Genomic DNA, 19,090 nt, shown 5'->3' with positions numbered 1-19,090 from the left:
CTCGTTCCGAATTGCAGCCCTACCGCCGGCCCTTTCACTCGCTCCATCCAGCGGGGCCTGGGAGCTGGTCCCCAACTTTTGCTCGGGCGGTCGCACCAGGGGGAACTTGGTGCATGCACAGGGACACGCGTCTCCTTCAAGAGACCCTACTCGCGGGTATCTACGCCTGCCTTCCTTTTTGTCGCGAGGTTGCCCTTCTCGCAAACAGTTACCGGCGCAGTACGCGCCCTCCTGCGCCCCGGGATGCGCGGAGACGAGGCGGCTCTGCCGGGGAGGCGCAAGGCAACCCACCCCGGCGGGGCGGAGCCGGGGAGGAGGCGGCCCGCCGGGCGACCGCCTGCCCTCGACCTGCCCCTCCGAGCCGTCGCGTCACGCGGGGCTGGGTCTCAGATCGCGGCGGCCTCCGAGCGCAGCCGTCGCCAGCGGGCGAAGCGAGCGACGGCCATGGCTACTGGACGGGATGCTCCCCGGCTGCCGACGCCGCCGTGACCCCCGCCCGCCCCAGCCGCAGCCCGGCGGCGGCGGCGCTGCGAGCGGACCGGCGGCGAAGCGCTGCGCGGCTGCCTCCCGGGCGGAGCGGGGCCCGCCATGGACGCGGCGTCCGCAGAGCCGCGGCCCCCGGGCTCGCTGGGACCGCTGGCGGCGCTCTGCTTGGGTGAGTCGGGGCCAGCCCGCTCCGCTGCGGAATTCGGGCTCCTGAGCGGTTCCCGAGCGCCCCTGCCGGGTGCCCCGGGGGAGGCGGGGCGCCCGGAGCGGTGGCCAGGTGCGGGACCGGCGGAGGGGCCGGGCGGGTGAGGGCGTCTGGCTGTGGGAGGCGCAGAAGGAGACAGGCAGGCAGGCGGGGGGCATCCAGATATCCTGCGCGCGTTTCCTCTCCGTGCCCACTCGACCTGGGCGCCCAGGAGCGCCTTCTGCTCCCGGTGAGCCGCAGACGCCCCGCGGGACATCCTGGGGGACTCCTGAGGTCACACAAAGACACGCGCACGGGAACCGGCGCCCAGGAACCAGGCACCGGGAGGCTCTTGGTTCCCTGTAAGCCGGACCCGAGGGTGCAGCTTGGAAAGAAAAGCCGGGTGCTTGTGCCGATGCCTTGGATATGATTTGCGCAAGAGCGCAGGTCCCAAGTGGGGAGGGTGGGAGAGCGGCGTTGTGCATGACTGCAGCTTCAGCAGCACGAGTGTTTTCCTCGTGCAAGGGCACTGCAGGATGAAGTGACATCAGCTTTGTTTGCTCAAGTGAATGCAGGCGTTATTCCACCCACCACACCAGTGATTGTATTCTGTAGTCGGACTGTGCACTGTGGTGTTGAAGGTGGTGGTGTGTGTGTGGGGGGGGGGGGAGGTCTTCTCTCTCTGGAGCGTCTTCAGCTAAGTTGGTAGACAACAATAAGGAAGACAAGCCACTCAATTCCATTTTGCAACAAGTTTGGGCAGTTTCTGTAAGAGGCTGCTTGATTTGCTGCTGATGACATCATATAATTCCATCACTGCATCTGGCATTAAAAAAAGAGAACTTCTATTAATGTAATCCATTGATAATTGCTAGATATGAATAATGCATAGAGAAAGCATTTTTTAAAAAAACGTAGAATCACATTTCAGAATAGATTTTTAGTTAGCGTACAGGCAAGGAACATGTTTATAAAGCCATTATGAGATGATAATGTAATTGTAAAGTCGGTTACAAACTTACCTGGGAATACCATTTAGTTCATTAGCGATTATTTCTAAACAGATGTATCAGACTGTGCTGTAAGGCAACATTTAGTTGTGACTTCTGTCACAGGATAGAAAGGGAATCTAATTTAATGATTTCCTGGGCCAGGAAGTCAAGCAGTCTGGAAAATTTTGTGGCAGAAGCCAGAACATGACATTAAGTTTCCAGTCCTCATAATTATGACTCTTTGTGCAAACCTGTTCTTCCAGCGTGCCTGGAATCTTTAATGTCTCTGTTGAACTTAAAGATACCGGAATCCGCAATAAGGAATACATTTTGCTATAAAGATATATTATACATAAAAGTGCATTTGGTCTGATACTCATGTCAGAGAAGCTGCAGTTTGAACTGCACAGGATTTCTAGCAGGTTGTGACTCTGAACACTGAACTAGGTCAGGATAGCGGTCCTTGTTTTTAATTTGTACCTGCTCACCTTTGGAGGATGTAAGAGATGCATTTTGGATGCTCCTTGTTCTGGCCGTATAAATCACGGATAGTAGTTGAGTAATATCAGGATATGATGTCCTTTACTGTGTTTGTTATTTTGTTCTTTACATTGTTTCCTAAGAGTTCCGCCTCTTACTTTCTCCCTTGCTAATAGCAACTACCCTTCTTCACTTTTCCAGCAGTTTTAAGCTAAGGGAGACACCGGCTACATAGTGTTAGCAGCACTTTAGATTTTGTTCCGTTGTAGTTATTGATGATGCTCTTGTTGTAAAGGCTTTTTTTTTACTAAATATTTTCTCTAAGATGCATTAATGTGGAGGAAATCCATAGATTTACTCCTGGGTAATGACTGTGAGCAGGAAGTGTCAAGCTGACTGAAAGGGTTTTTTGTAAGTTTCTCCCTTTTTCTGTTGGCGAACACCTCCCAAATACAAGGTTGGAATATCTTATGGGCAGACAAATGGAAAACATCAAAAACGTTTAGAGATGAGCCTTGCTATTTATGCTTAATCCAGGGCAATGTTTCTCAAACATTTTGGTTTCAGGAGTCCTTTACATTCTTAAAAATAATTGAGGACCCCAAACAGCTTTGGTTGATGTGGGTTATATCTATCAGCATTTGCTGTATTAGAAATTAAATGGAGAAATTTAAAAATGTTTATTTGTTTGACTTCTTGGACCCCCTGAAAGGGTTATGGGGTCCCCAGTCCACCCTTTGAAAACCACTGATCTAGGGTAAGGTCCTAGTGGAAGTCCTTGATACTGGATACAGTTAGGAGCCAGGCAGAAAACTCTGGAGGGGTGGGGATGTATAAATGTACAGATTTCTAGCCCTTGTGGATAATCAAGGGATCAAAAAACAGGGATGTAAGCAGCTTCCTCCTCCTCCCCCCTCCAGCTCCATTTACTTCTTCCTGCCATCAAAAGGAATGTTACTCTATAAATAGAAATAACATAAAAAGCCAGAGTCTTTGGGAATACTGTGATGTAGTTTTAATGAAAGGCACCAATGCTGCTCTCTGGGCTGATGCACCATGGCTGAATTTCGAAGGCTCTTCCACGTCACATCAAACATTCTGCAGAGCCTTAATGCTTCTGTGTTGCTTTTACAGGGCCTGTTCAGTGGAGCTAGCTGGCTGTAGCTTATTGTCAGCCCTCCCAGGTAAACCAGACAGGAAGCACCGCCAGCCGAGCTACTTCCACTTTATTGTTAAGCTACATTAACAGAATCTTGCAAGTCTGAAAGTACAAATCGCCTGCCGTCCCTTTTTATCTCCTGCCACGTTAGGGCGGATCCTTCCAAATTTCTTTCTCTGCCCGTTACTCAGTTGTGGGCATCTCCCCCTTTTATCTGATCCTTCCTAGGCAGGAATCTCCCCCCTCCCCCCATCATTCTCACATTCCATTACATTTATTCAAGAAGACCTGGTTAAACAGCCTTTGTAGGTCATGGGCATCCATAGGAGGGCAGGTGAGCTCATGTGCATTTAGAATGGGGTATTTTAAGAAAGTTTTGTTTTGTTTTGTTTTTTGCCCATGGGAATTTCTGAGGGGCCATAAATCCTGGCTTTTCTCCCAGGCCCTGGCCTAGCCAGCTTGGAGCCCGCTCCACTTGGATGTGAGATGTTGGTGAGATGTTTTAGGGTATCTTGTTGTTGTTGTATTCTCTGGTGTATTGTGAGCTGCCTAGAGTCATTTGGAGTCAGGACTCATCAAGCCAGTCAATGAAATCAAAGGGCAACATTGTGACATGGTGCCATTGTGGCTTGTACTGGCTGCCTAGGCTTAGGCATCATGCTGAGCTGTGGCTTGCATAAGCAGGCCCTTCTGAGTAAGTTGCATGAAATGATTTGCATAACATGCTGAGCTATAAACCATAGTTTACACATTGCATTACAGTTACCGCTGTGCCAGAAACAGGCTAAAGTGTTAGCTGGGAAGGATTAGGTGGGGCTTGGAGGAGAACAATGGAAAACGCTGGGAAGTGTCCAAAAAGGTTGGGAAGATTGGGGAGACAAAAGCAAGGTTTAAAAGGCACAATGTACCGGAGTGGGTGGATATGCAGCAGGCACCAGGGTGGGAGACAACATCCACACATCTTAAAGTTGCCAAGTTCGAAAATCACTGGTTTAACATGTTATACCAAGGCAACCAATTGTAGCTTATACAGACCACGGTGAAGCAGACCATAATTTAGCATGGTTAACACATCCTTGGGATAGACGGAAAGGCCACAGTTGGAAATAATACCTGTATTTTTTACTTACATTTGTTGACTCTAGCAACCTTATTTATTCATTTGTTTACTACTTGAAGTTTTCTGTATTCCTCCATACTCTGAAAAGGCTGTTGGTCTTCAGCATCCAAATCAAAATTTCCAAAAGATAAATCCATAAGATTGATCTATGCTGTGCCCACAGGTTGGTGTTGATTCTTAGCAATCACATGAATACATTATCTCCAGGACACTCTGTCCCCAGCCTGGTCCTTTAGATCTTCCAATGGTGTACCCATCGCTATTGTGATTGACTCCATCCACCGTATTACTGGTCATCCTCTTCTTCTCTTCCGTTCCACCTTTCCCAGCATTATAGACTTCTCCAGAGAGCTAGGATTTAATCATAAAACTGATTAATGATGATGAAACCATCAATCTACCCTGAGGTCTGCAACACAAGCAACCATTATCACAGAGTAAAAGTTCTTCAGGACAGTCTTGTTTGAACCACCTTCCTGAACACCAACAGAGAGGGATGACACACTGGGGGGAAAAAAATTGTCCCTTGCCTCCCCAGACCTCATGCATAGTGGAAATTCCCAGCTTCTGTCTTCAATATGAGTAGATCAGACATGTCCATTCTACCTGAAGGAGAGAGTCCTGGAGATATCTGAGAGCCAAGCTAAAAACAGCATTTTGAATTACATTTGAAAACTGATTGGGAGCAATGCAATTCCTGCACAACCTGCATGTTTTAGGACTGTCTCAGCTCTCACCTCCTCTAGACACCTGCACTCTGTAGTAAGTGCAGATTCCAGGTTGTTTTCAAAGGCAGCCCCACAGAGAGTCCATTGCAGTAGTCTATCCTTGAAGGGATGAGGACACTAGTTCTGTCAAGGCTTCCCTCACCACAAAAGTTAGCACTTATGCGCTCCATTCTTTTACTTATCTACAGTCAGACATCATGTAAAGCTAAGCCCGAGCTGGCTTGTAATAACAATTGGCAAAATACATCCAAGGTAGATGGGGTTTTTTGGTTAATGTTTTACTGTTACTGCCATCATTGTAGTGTCTAATTAATGCTTTTGGATTTTCAAAACAGTGAACCTCTTCCTGACTGGGAAAACTGAGAGCGTGGTCCCTTCCTTAGGTAAGATGAGTTTGGTTTTTATTACCATTTAAATTTCATTTAATTTTTATTTCCATTGAAATTTTATTACCATTTAAATTTTGAGAGAGCCAGTTTGGTGTAGTGGTTAAAGCATCTCACTAGAAACCGGGAGACTGGGAGTTCTAGTCCCACCTTGGGCACAAAGCCAGCTGGGTGACCTTGGGCCAGTCACTCTCTCTCAACCCTAGGAAGCAGGCAAGGGTAAACCACTTCTGAAATCTTGCCAAGAAAACTGCAGGGACTTGTCCAGACAGTCTCTGTGAAACAGACACAATTGAATGGATTAAAAAAAAAATCATAGTCTTGTCGGTGGCTAATAAATCATTCCCAGATAAATATCATGTTAAGAAAACATGGTCCCTTTGGAAGTATTTGAAAACGTGAGGCTTCTAGTATTGCATAAAAGCATTTATCAAAAAACAATGTTGAGATGTTCCCTCCATCACTCCCTTAACAACTCACTCAGCAGATTGTCAGTAGCATAATCTTACTCTGTTCAGGGTCCAAAAACACCATCAGGGCAACAGATTTACAACTGTCCCTGTCTCTAAGAATCATTTTCAAATGTCTTTGTATAAAATAAAATGTGTGTCGGTTTAGAAGAAGAGGAAACAACTCAATCACTTTTCAGGACAAACTGGTCTTTAAAAAAATGTACTTAGCTTTGCCTCTGAATTCGCTGTGAGTAGGGTTTTTAGCAGGCTTTGCACCTCATTTTTATGTCTTTGGCTAACTTTGTGCAGAGTTTATTTTATTTTATTTTTAATTTATTAAATTTGTCCCCGCCCATCTCCTCCCATCAGGGGACTCTGGGCGGTTGTTCTCCATCATGTCCTTTTGGCAGACTTGTTTAAGCTATTGATCCCCTCCTAGAAAATGTCTGTTCCAGTGCATTTCAGCCAGGAAACCAAAGAGTTGAGTAAAGGAGAAGGAACAGGAATTGATAAGGCCATATTTTTCCCTGGGATGGCGAAAGCTGTTGCGACAAAGCACACGTGGGGTTTTAACCATCTGTTTCTGATGGCTACTTTTGACAGCCGCTTGTAGTGGAAAACCAGAACAGCACACCGAGCGGCGAGGGGTCATCTACAGTCCTTCCTGGCCACTCAACTATCTCCCGGCCATCAACTGCAGCTGGTATATCCAAGGGGATCGTGGAGATGTCATAACCATTAGGTAGGATGTAGGATTTTTTTTTTAACATATTCCATGGTGAAACAGAGTCTCAGGTGTGGTTCAGGCTTACCCGTGATGGAGGGTTCTTCTCTAGTGCTTTTCCTGGAGTTAAAAAGCGGTTTTAGCTTCAGATTGACTATGTGGTAAACATTAGGCTGAATGAGAGGCAGGAGCTTGGCTCAGACATCACACTAAGCCATGGTCTATTTTAAGCATGGTTTGGTTGACCTGGTTTCATGCACTGGACCAAATCCTAAGCCACAGTTAACACAATGCAGTGGCTGGGTTGGGCTAAATCACAACCAACAAAGCACATTGTGACTTAGTATGATGTGTGAACCCAGCCTATGTTGTACTTTAAATGTAATACTGGTCTGGTACAGGTAGTCCTTGATTAACAACCACAGTTGGGACCGGAATCTCAGTCGTTGAATGAATTGGTCGTTAAGCAAGATGCACACATGACTACTTCACTCAACAACCGCAATCCCAGCACTCCCGGTTGTGGTCGTTAAGCAATATCCTGGGTTGTTAAGCGGACGGAGCTGAAGAGCTGCCTGCCAAAGGGTTTCTCCTCCCTTTTGTTCACGGAGAGGAAATCCTTGGTGGGGCTGCAGGAACGAAGAAGCGAGATCTTCAGGATTTGAGCTTTGTTCCCGCTGCTCCGTGAAAGGTGTCCCCTCCCCTCCGTCCCTTCCACTTGCAACCTTCCCTGCCGGCTTCCCCATTGACTTTCTGGGGAATCCTGCAGAGAAGATTCCAGATGGCATCACATGATCTCAGGGCACTTGGCAACTGGTTGTAAATGTGAGCCGGTTGCTGAGCACCCAAAATGTCCGTGGGGTGTGTGTGCGTGTGTGTGTGGTGTGATGTTTCACAATGGCCAGAAGTGCTTTACGGGCCTTAAAGCACCCTTTCCAAGGCTGTTGTACCTTTGAACGGTAATTAAGTGGCTATTTGTTAAGTGAGGACTATCTGTAATCCTAAACATATTTGGACCCCCCTGTTCACTTCCTTGCTTTCTCTTGTTCTCTTGTGTTTTCCCCTCCTGTCAGACCCAAGACTTACAGTTTGCCTCCAAGGGGACCTGGAATTCACAGGTCAAGCAATGGTTTCTGATTCTCTTTGGGATGCATCTGGTTTGCAGCAGCTCGTAATTTGCTTGATTTGGGTGTCCTTGGAAAACTGGGAGGGAGGGAAGAGGAAAAAGCTTGAATCCAATGCCTGTTCAGGTTGTGAGTCTATGAAATGTCGCTTTCCACTCTCCTTTAAAGAAAAAACTCACTATGACTTGTTCACACATCAGGTTAAGCATAGTATGGCTTGTTTGTTTTTGGCATACACTCTACAGCGTGATGCTGTACTGTTAAATCAGGAGGCCTGGTTCTGTTTTCTCTTTAGGACAGTGTTTCTGAAATTTTCTGCTCTCAGGATCCCTTCCCACTTTTAAAAATTATGGAGGACCCCAAAAGAGCTGTTGTTTGCATGGGTTACATTTATCAGTATTTACCATATTAAAAGAGCCTCGTGTGGCACGGAGTGGTAGGCAGCAGTATTGCAACCGAAACACTCCCCACGACCCGAGTTTGATCCCAGCGGGAGCTGGGTTCTTGGGTAGCCGGCTCAGGTCGACTCGGCCTTCCATCCTTCCGAGGTCACTAAAATGAGCACCCAGCTTGCTGGGGAAGGGGACGACTGGGGAAGGCAATGGCAAACCACCTCGCTCTAGTCTGCCAAGAAAATGTTGTGAAAGCGGCGTCCCTCCAAAGGGCCAGACATGACTTGGCGCTTGCACAGGGGACCTTTCACCTTTCACCACCATGTTAAAAATTAAAATTGACTCATTCGTAGAATATTGAATCATGTAAAAATGACAAAAATAAAATAAAATATTTTCATGAAAAAACCTATATTTTTCAACAAATAAAAAATAATAATGAGAAGAGTGACATTGTTTTAAATTTTTGCAAATATCTTCAAAATCTGGCAAATAATTTTGATTTCATGGACCCCTGAGAGAATCTTGGGTGACCTCCAGGGTTCCTCGGGCCATACTTTCTTAAACACTGCACTAGGAGAACAATCTCAATTTCAGGAAATGGATGTAAATAGGTTCAAATTGGACCCTTGATATTACAGATCAATATCGTATTGACCCACAAATTACATTATCTATAGCAAGTTACCTCTGAAACTGGCACAATAGCCTGCCTGAACTCATAATATAAGGCCATTACTGAGTTCATACAATCATAATGTGATTTGTTTGATTTTGTATGAGTGGGTTGTGTGAATTCAGCCTTCTGGTTTAGTTAAGAAACTAGGATTAGGGGTAAGCAAACCATTATCTAGTGCAAGAATAGGTCACTTCTAGAATGCATGCTGCCCTACCCTGTACACCATTTCCATTTCTTTCAAACCCAGTAACGCAAACCAGCTGAGTTTTGACAACATGGTTGTTAATGGTGGGAATGGAGTGATTTGTTTCCCAAAGCCCCTTACCCATCCTTAATTCTACCCTTCAAAACTGAAAATGGTTTTGTGCTGTTTTCAGGAGAGTTGGTCTCGAGGGCAAATTATAAACCCTCTCCTCCTCAGTGCATTTCTGAAGCCCTTGCGAGGGCCAGGAGTCTCGGCTTCCAGCCATTCAAAGGACTGCCAATCTCTAATGGAATGCAAGATGTGAATCAGGTCACTCTTCCTTCATTTGTATGTCTTCTTTTTCTCCATCATTTTGTCTTGGTAGTTTTAAGAACTTTGATGTGGAGGACTCTCCCAAATGTTCAGTAGACTGGCTGATGATGGGTCCCTCTTCCAAGCGGGAGGAGTACAAAGTCTGCGGATCTTTCATACCTCCTTCGTTCATCTCTGCCAGGGATCACATCTGGATCTTTTTTCACTCAGATCCATCAAGTTCAGGGCAGGCTCAGGGATTTCGCCTTTCTTACATTCGAGGTAAAAGCACCCTGTCCTCTGTGGATGACCTTGCGAGCTTTGCTAATTTTCTTATCAATCTCATTTCATTTCTGAATATCATGTCTGTGTGAGATTAATTCCATTTCATCCTTGCAAGGGTACCAGGAGCCTTTCAATCTAAAAGAGAGCAATGAACCAGAATAAGCTAACAAGCCTTAAAGTTAACCAGAAATAAACTCAAATCTCCTTGATCCCAGTCCAAGACAATTCTCACTCACTGTGACTTAGTTCACACTGTAATGTGTGTGCTTGGTTTTGGCTCAGCATGTTGCATGAATGCAGCCATTAAGGTTTGCAGGCTGTGTTTATGGCTTGCTTCATTGTATGAACTCAACCAATCATTTTTTATTCACTAAATAATATTGACTGGCCATGGCTTAATGTGATGTGTGAACCCAGCCATACTCCTCCTCCTCATTCTTTCATGCCTTTTGTCAATTCCTCAGGGTGGTTTCCTGTAAAGTAAAGTTATAAACCAATTAGTGAGTAGAACCTTGTGTAGATTAAGAGATTTTGCTGACCTGTGCGGAGAACATTCTGCATGGAGCAAGTTGGGAGCAGAAGTTTGTACTTGGCTGGATAGAATTTCAATGTTGAATTATGTTGCTGCTTTTGTGAGTCTGATCTTCCTTTGTCTCTTCCTATGGATACTGCTAGATGACAGACCAGCAGAGAATACTGGGCCGTAGCCTAGTTGTGGAAGTTGGAAAAAAAATATGGAAAATGGCAATGGTAAACCTGTTTTGTTGGCAAGAACCCAGCTTAGATGTGCCATCAAGTGGCACTCAGTTCAAGTGAAACTTGACCTTTAATATCTGGAGAGCAACATTACTCCATACTTGCAGAGCTTTCTGACTCTTGTCACTTACTTTGCAGGAAAGATTGGCCAAGCCAGTTGCCAGCCGGATGAATTCCACTGTCTCAATGGCAAGTGTGTTCCTGCCACTTGGAAATGCAATTCCATGGATGAATGTGGGGATAATTCTGATGAGAAAAACTGCAGCGTCCCCCCAACGGAGCCCCAGTCCAGCATCTGTCCTTCCGGGACATTCCAGTGCAACGCTGCCCATTCCACCAAGTGCTTGCTGAACGAGCTGAAGTGCAACACCGTTAAGGACTGCAGTGACGGCTCTGATGAGGAAAACTGCCCGGATCTGTCCTGCGGCAAAAAGCTGAGCAATTTCTATGGGTCTTTTGCTTCTCCAGACTTGTTCCGCTTGGACCGGAGTCGGGCCGACCTCTGTTGCACGTGGCAGGTGGACACCCAAGATAACCGCCACGTTCTTCTGCAGCTCAGTTTGCAGCTGGGCTACAAGGATTACGTGAAGGTGTATGATGGCTTGGAGGAGAAGGCGGAGAAGCTCATAGAGACTCTCTCGTATCGGAATAACAAGCACTCGGTCAGCCTGGAGTCCTCCAAGGGGCAGATGACCATCCTGTATTACGCCTGGTCGAAAAGCATCGGCCATGGCTTCAACGCAACGTATCAAGTGAAAGGGTATTGCCTCCCTTGGGAGCGTCCTTGTGGCGACGACGAGGAGTGCTACTCCGATAAGCAGCACTGTGATGGGTGGTGGCATTGCGCCAACGGCAAGGATGAGGAGAACTGTCCTGCCTGTCAGAAGAATGAATATCCCTGCGAGGGGAACAGTGGGTTATGCTACTCGTTGCTCGACCGGTGCAACAACCAGAAGAACTGTCCCAACGGGTCTGATGAGAAGAACTGCTTTGTATGCCAGCCGGGCAACTTCCATTGTGGCACCAACCTCTGCATTTTTGAGACCTGGCGTTGTGATGGCCAGGAGGATTGCCAGGATGGCAGTGATGAACACAACTGCTTGGTGATCGTGCCCCGGAAGGTCATCACGGCTGCGCTCATCGGCAGCCTGGTCTGCGGGTTGTTGTTGGTGATCGCCTTGGGATGTGCCTTTAAGCTCTACTCGCTGAGAAGCAGGGAATACAGGTGTGGAGGAGAAGCTGGGGTGGCTTTGCTACTAGGGCTGCTTTTAGGGGGAGGAGGCCAAATCTTGAAAAATGAAATAAATTTCAGGGGCGGGGGTTGGCCAATAAGGAATGGCTGTTTTGACTCTGGCTTCCCTTTTGCTGTTCCTTTAATAACTAATTTTGACCAAATTCAGATGCATTGGGAAACCAGGATTCCTCGGTCCTTGAGCAAAGCAGGGTCTGTCTTTGCATGACACGCCAAATAACAAACTCATGGGTTGCAAACCCAGCTTGCATGATTATTTGATGATTCTGGGGGTCATGCAAGCCAGAAAATTGGGTTCATTGAGTTAGTTGGTTAGGTTAATCATGGCTAAGGGTGTCATGTGAACTCCCTCATTGTCTTGGAGGCATATGCGTTCCTGTCCTCATTACTTCTCTTTTGTTTCTTTGAAAATGGTATCAAAAGCACATCCTTCCAGAGTAAAAATGAACAGTTCCCTGTAATTCATAAGTCCTCCATAAAGTTTAGAGGACTTCAGCACCACAGTTTTGTAGTTCGGACTTCACAGGAAAGGAAAAGTTAGGAAGTCTCTTCAACTGTGCAAGCAAAAGAACATCTAAACCCATTCATCATTCCTATTCTCACAGACAATGGCTGATCAAATTAAAAGCATTACATTTTTCTCATTCCTATTGTGCTGTTTTGATCAACAAGCACTGGTGCACGCTTAAAATGAGAAGCCGTAGGACACGATTTTATCTGAATAGGTTTCCTGATTTTTCAGGAAAATGAAGGGCAAGAACACTGCAACATTCATACCCTATTCTTTTTTGAAATATCATTCAGTCTTGATCTTAGGGTTTAGGGAAATTTGGTTTCCAGTTGTGATGTCAGCCTGTGGCCTCATTTGTTCTTGAATGATAATTGATGCAAAGAAAGAGGAAGTGGTCATCTGTCCACACTGATTTTAGCTAGTCGGTTTCTGTCCTGTCCCTCACCTCTTTTTTGATTCTGATTCTAGGGCATTTGAAACCCAGATGACCCGCCTGGAGGCAGAGTTTGTAAGGCGTGAAGCTCCTCCTTCTTATGGGCAACTGATCGCACAAGGACTCATTCCACCTGTGGAAGATTTCCCTGTTTATAATGCATCACAAGTAAGGGATCCTCTCTGGAGTTGTTTCCCCCCTCCTTGCAATGGAGTCAAGAGTGAAATTGATATGGCCTTCCTTTCTAACAACAGAGTAATTCTGGGCTGAAGTCTAAAAGATGCTTCTTATTTGAAAAGTTTTTCCAATGTGATCCTCCTCCAGGCTGCATTCTAAGTTTGGTTTGCTTGGTTTAGGTTTAGTGTGTGCTGTAAGAACCCAGACTTTGTGGTGTGTGACTCATGCTTTATCAGTTACTGTATTGTATCTAGTTGGTTGTGGTTTATTTCATAAATCATACTTAAACCAGCAGTGGTTTAGCATGAAATACAAACCCAGCTACAAAATACAGATATCATGTCCTCTCTTGGGAAAAAAATATATGTAATTTTCCATTTGTTTTGCATTTTGTAAACCTGGAAATAATTTTATATAAAAACCTGGGTGAATGACTTTCCCTCTTTCCTGCCTTAGGGTCATTTTATGGAAATTAATTTGATTTTTTTTTCACAAGGTGATGCTTTGTTTAGGGTGAAATTTCTCTGACAACTCAGAATATGAAACCCGCAAACAGATGGTCAAGCTGTCAGGGTGAGACAGCTATCAAGAAAGCCTAAACAGATTGTCTGGCTTATATGTATGTATGTGCATATATTGTTGACCTAATTGAGAGCCAGTTTGGAGTCGTGGTTAAAGGCACCAAGATTTTTCTCTCTTTTCCTTTCTACTGACCTCTGTCCCTCCTTCCCTCTGTTCTCCCCCAGTAAATTTCTAGGGTGGGAAGGGAGAAAGACCAATCTAGTTTCTCCTAAAGGTATGAATGATCTCATGCAGAGAACTTTACCGGTCAAGGCCAATCATTACTTTAAAGTAAGTCTCACTTAGATCAGCAGGATTTTCTCCTAAATAAGAGTGCAATAGATTTGCAGTCTCCAGAGCAATTCTTAGTTGATGCTTGTGAAACAAAGAGGTTTGACTTTTTAATGAAATTGCCAAAGGCAATTTCAATTTTCCTTCTAGGACCAGTCAAAGATTTGGATTGGGTGTTGGTTTCATTGGAGCCCTGGCAAAGGGGAGGTGTAGAATTAGGGACCCTCTGCCATTCTTGGTGCAACATGTGTTTTGATGATACTTTCCAGTGGCTGTTACTTGCAGTTAAAAACAACCACAAAGCTATGCCATGCAATGCTAGATATTTAATGTGCTTTGTTGTTTAGAAAAAGTTTCTTGGATGCTACGTGATACCAGTTCTAGTGCATTCAATATTATAATATCCTAGTGTTCATCTACTCAGCCTTGGGAGATAGCATTGGCCCAAGTGCACTTTGAGAAGATGAGAAAGTGATTAATGTTCACAATATTCTTAACCTGTCAAATCTTTCTTTAGAAATGATGACTAAGATTCTCCAGAACTGTCTGGGGAATTCAGTTGGGTGGTGGGGGTGGGGAACCACAATATCAGAATGATTTATGACCAAAAGCAACTGGAACCTTTTTTTTGTTGTTCCAGAAAAGTCATGGAATTCTGACGTCCACAAATAAAATGGTAGGGAATGACCAGGCCTTGTTCTGTAGCTGCACTTTTTTTGCAGTGCTTGATACATCCATTTTGCAGAAGTAGTGAGGAGATCTGTTTATTGTTTAGTTTCCTTTTATTGGATTCATACCCAGCCTTTCTACTCTAGTGAGGACTCAGAGGGGCTAATAAAATTTCACAAGACCAAAAACACTATCTGAAATAGATTATGTTCCATCAAGTCAGTGTTGGCTCCTAGTGACCACATGGATAGGTTTTTCTCCATGACGATTTATCCCTAACCTGGCTTTTCAGGTCTTCCAATGGTACACTCATCACCACTGTAACTGAGTCCGTCCACCTTGCTGCTGTCCTCCTCTTTTTCTCTTTCCTTCCATCTATCCCAGATCAGAGCCTTCTCCAGACAGCTAGGACTTTGCTTAATGTGTCCAGAGAGGATAATTTGAGCCTGGTCATTGTGTCTCGAGTGAGAAGTCTGGGTTGATTTGTTCGATGATCCATTGGTTTTGTTTTCTTGGCTGTCCACAGTATTCTCAGGAGTCTTAGTGAAAGTGTTAGTGAAAGACTTTTAATTTTAGTGTTAATTTTAATGGGTCTCAAACTCTTCAGATGCTGTTCTGAGAATACCATGGACACTATCTGAAAAGTTTGAGATCCATTAACCTTAACACTAAAATACAAAGCATTCTGGGGTAAGGTGGTATTGTTATGGGCTGGGACATGGGTTGGGCTGGGTTGGGTTCCATAGAGAACTTCCCATCTGCGATTCTGAAAGCCCTGGTTTGAAGTTGGCCTGCAAGGACGTTGCTGTCAGCTGCCTTGAGTGCCACCAGAGCAGAAAAGTGGAATAATAAATTAACCAATAACATTGTGTTTTTCAGCCTTGGCAACTTGACGATGTGTGGCCTTCAACTCCCACAATTCCCCAGCCAACATGCAGCATGCTGGCTAGAGAATTCTGGGAGTTGAAGTCCACACATCGTCAAGTTGCCAAGGCTGAAAAACACTGCCAACCAAATGAGTCAGTAAATCATACAGCCAGGATGTTTGCCAATCACCTTTTGACGAAACTCACCAGGGGAAACACGCTGGTTATTTATCTTTGCAGGCTTCCGTGTTGCAGAACATCCGAACAGCCATGAGGAGGCAAATGAGGAGGCATTCTTCAAGGCGCAACTCCTCTCGCCGACGTTTGGGCAGGCTCTGGAACAGATTCTTTCACAGGCCACGAGGAAGAGGTCAGGTTCCGCTCCTGCACCCCACACGCACCTCCCAGACGGTCCTGGGGGACGGGATCCTCAACTGCACAGACGGGGTGCCTGCCCAGAGTCTCCCAGCTTCTCCCGAAGGGACTCGCAGCCCACACAGTGGGGTTTCCGAGTCTGGAAACAGCCCCTCAGCCTCAGAGGCAGAAGTGCCAGAAGGCCCGTCTGCAGAGGGTTTGTCAATCCCTTGCCCGGCTGCCCCTCCACTGGACACTGAGAGCGAGCGCAGCCGCAAGGCCGAAGACGCCTCTGATGGCAGAGCTGCACAGCCCAGCAAGGCAGATTCAGGAAGAACTTTTAGGGACCCTTTGCTGGAAAGGGTGACAGAAGTTCACCAATGGGGCAGGATGGCGTGTAGCAGGACAGCTGGAGAGGGCAGGCTTTCCCAGCGGAATCACCTGCTGAGCGAAGAGCTGCGTCATCGACTTCCCTTGAAAAACTGGGAGTCTGGGTACTCCGAAAGCCCTGGAAACGTCCCCCTTCGGGGGGAAAGCCAACCCAGCGGTGACCCGCATTCATGTCACGAGGAACCTTTCAGCATTCACCCCACTTGTTGCCATTCCATGGAAGTGCCAATAGCAGCCTCCCCTCTTCCCCTCCCCGAAATCAGTCCCAGTGACGATGAGTCTTTGCTGGTGTGCTAAAGGGTCATCTTCACAGGCAGAAGCTCACAATGACCTCACGGGCACCACAACATCACTGGGCAAATGGTGCAGGTCCCATAATCAGCATCATCTGCGCACTGACCCCATGGTGCATGTCACGTCGCTTGCTCCACCATGTGCATGCCATGGCAGCACACCCCACCCTTTGCCCACACACCCACCTATCCCTTGCCTCTTTCTTTACAGCATGTTGATCTTTGCCAGAGTAGCTGGTAGACAGCCAGGAAGAAAGTGTGTCCATGGCCACTTTCTCTTTTCTCCTCTTTCAGTTATATAATGTGCTGTAGTAGGTAGAAGACACAATGGTTGGCTGGCTCTAGAGAGTAGGAAGATGACCTTGACAGAGGTAGACTAGATCTTTTACCGAAGCAACAACAGGAGAAATATGGCTTAAATCCAAAACAAGCAGAAAGTTTGCAGGAACGGCTCAGACACCTCCCTAATTCCCATGGGTATAAGAAAGGGAGGAGTTACAGCACAATCAGACCTGCAGGATTCCATTATTATAGCCAATCTCAATAAAAGTAGTTTTAGCCTTCCCGTGGAGTTGATTCCTGGTTTGGCCTACCTGATGGGGCTGACACTGGCTGGCTGGCTTCACATGTTGTGCAAAAACTGTAAGATCATTGCTTTGGTTTTGATGTAGCATCTTGTGTGAATCTAGCCAGTTGTGGTTTATTCAATAGACCATGACTAACCCATGGTGGAAGGTCAGCTATCGGGATTAGAGCTGGAAACTTGACAACCCCACCAGGTCCCACTTGGTCATTTTGCTGTGCATTTGTGGCTAAGGAGTGGGTATGCTCAAAGTTTGTCCTTTGGCACCTTGGTTGCTTGTGTGTAGGGCTGGGTGTGATACACTCGAATAGGTAAGTGTATCCATGGGTAAAGAGAAGTCACCCATGGCCCACATTGACATGTTTTCTTGCTGTCAGGAAAGAAGTCACTCAATCGTTAAGTCTGCCTTCTTTCTAGAACATAAGAACATAAGCAGGGCTCTGCTGGATCAGACCCTTGGCCCATCTAGTCCAGCAGAATGTTGTCATGGTGGCCAGCCAACTGCCCAGGGAAGCCCATTAGTCTCTCAGCAGATGGCCTTCAGAGGTAGTCCCACTGCCATCAAGGCTAAAGCTCTTGATCCCCATCACTTCCATGAATTGGTCCAACCTTTTCTGAAGCCACCACATCTTCCGACACTTACTGCAATTCTTCCACGGTTTTCATTATTATCAGGGGGACTCTCTTGTCCCTTGACTTCCCAATCTGCACATGTTCTCCAGGGGAGGAAGTAGTGCAGAGTGATTTCCTCCATGGGTTCACAGAAGTAACCCCAACCCAGCCTAGTCCATCTGTCTTTGATCCCTGGAAATGTGGGCACAAGTCAGGGAGGAAAGCCACCACTATGGATTAACCCTTCTCCATTCTCTTTTTTCGTATCTGTCTGTAAACTTTGTTCCCTCTGCTCTAGAAATGACAAAGGAGTTTTTCTGCTTCCCATTCAGAAGCTATAGGAGACATGGCTGGCTGACAGAGCTAGCACTGAGCTCAGGTGGTTATTACTCTGCCTGATTCAGTGAAAAACAATCCAATTATTGACAGTTTAGAATATTGGTTTAAATTAAAACTATGTTTACCTTGTCCTGGGTAAAATGTTGGATGGGAAAACCAAGCCCTTGGAGTTGCACTTCTTTTATTTCTTAAAAAAAAAAAATAAAGCTACACCCACTCATTTGTTTGTTCCTTTCATGAAAAAGGTGGAGAAATGCCCAGGACTGTCAGAGGTTCTGTCTGGTATGTGAAGAGAAGAATATTGCCTTTTTCTAGCTGCTAGGCCACTATAATAATAAGCCAAATTTTTGAGATGGTGGGTTGGATCAAAGCTCATATTCAGTAACAATTTAATTTTAATGGGTATCTTTCATCGGTTTCTCAAGGTTGCCGTTAATCTTGCATATTGCATCTCCTTTTTTCCCTGTTGGTTTTTGAGAAGATGCCAATGTTAGACCATTAAGATATTCTAGCAAGGTTTGGCACGGTGTTTCTCAACCGTGGCCACTTTAAGCTGGGTGGACTTCAACTCCCAGAATTCCCCAGCCAGATATAGATGTGTGGAACTGATTCCCAGGTCTTCAATATGTAAAGCCTATTTCACCACTGCGTTTTCTTTAGCGATGGTTTTGAAAATTGCCCTGTCCTGGAATAGGATGAGATCTAGTGACAGAGTGCTAGGGTGAGTTTGCACAACTTCAGTCATCTCTGAACTGGCATCCAATATACTCAAAATATTTATAATTTTATATTTAATTTTCTCTTCCTCCACCCCCCGCCCCAACATGCTGTTGGCTGCTTGGTTTTCCTCTGTTGTAGCCTTAATGTATTCAGTGTGGTTTGAATGCTGGATTGCACCTGACGTAACATCTCCGAGCTGCTCTTCGCTTTTATTAATGCCAACAAATGTCTCTCTGGCATTGCATCACCTAGTGATCATCATCATTTCAGCTAAACAAAAGGCAGTGAGGTTCAGTGATTCTTTTAAATAGGGAACTCAAATTGTGTCTGTAGAATTGGGTTGTTTAAGACAGGTCCTAAGAAATGAGATATCCAGCATACCTGGGAAAATCTTGATGTTTGCAGATTACTATTTTTTTTAAAACACAAAAAGGTAATCCTGGTGGATTAAATATTCCTCATTCATTTTAGAACGTTTTTGCTGGGGGAAAAGAAAATGTCAGGAAGTGTGTTAGAGGAGGGGAAATGGAAAAGACTGGAGGAGGCAGAATTGGCTGGCGTTCTCCTTTCATTTTAGACCGGCACTGACTAATTTT

At 45.7% G+C, this 19,090-nt stretch overlaps 1 protein-coding gene across 2 annotated transcripts; it reads left to right on the top strand.

Moving 5' to 3' along the window:
• The first annotated feature begins 432 nt into the window (after positions 1–432).
• LRP3 (LDL receptor related protein 3) lies at positions 433–17,992 on the top strand. 2 transcript variants are annotated; one of them, XM_063313231.1, is made up of 7 exons: positions 433–655; positions 5,485–5,532; positions 6,591–6,729; positions 9,476–9,684; positions 10,582–11,668; positions 12,675–12,807; positions 15,444–17,992. In XM_063313231.1, the coding sequence occupies exons 1-7, from the start codon at positions 589–591 to the stop codon at positions 16,242–16,244; spliced, it is 2,484 nt and encodes an 827-aa protein (XP_063169301.1). In that variant the 5' UTR covers positions 433–588; the 3' UTR covers positions 16,245–17,992. The 2 variants fall into 2 exon arrangements, with proteins under 2 accessions (XP_063169301.1, XP_063169302.1); XM_063313232.1 differs by lacking the exons at positions 433–655; positions 6,591–6,729 and having other exon boundaries at positions 5,293–5,532.
• The last annotated feature ends 1,098 nt before the right edge of the window (positions 17,993–19,090 follow it).

This window comes from Candoia aspera, chromosome 11 (assembly GCF_035149785.1).
Source record: "Candoia aspera isolate rCanAsp1 chromosome 11, rCanAsp1.hap2, whole genome shotgun sequence".
Classification (NCBI taxonomy): Eukaryota; Metazoa; Chordata; class Lepidosauria; order Squamata; family Boidae; genus Candoia; species Candoia aspera.
Note: the sequence above shows the minus strand (reverse complement) of the source record. Positions and strands in the feature narration are given on the sequence as shown.

Excerpts from the sequence above, each read along its gene's own strand:
- LRP3 (XM_063313231.1), top strand. The coding sequence starts at position 589 with ATGGACGCGGCGTCCGCAGAGCCGCGGCCCCCGGGCTCGCTGGGACCG. Across the intron at positions 656-5,484 it reads GCTGGCGGCGCTCTGCTTGG|TGAACCTCTTCCTGACTGGG; the intron begins GTGAGTCGGGGC and ends TTTTCAAAACAG. Across the intron at positions 12,808-15,443 it reads CTGTTTATAATGCATCACAA|GCTTCCGTGTTGCAGAACAT; the intron begins GTAAGGGATCCT and ends TTATCTTTGCAG.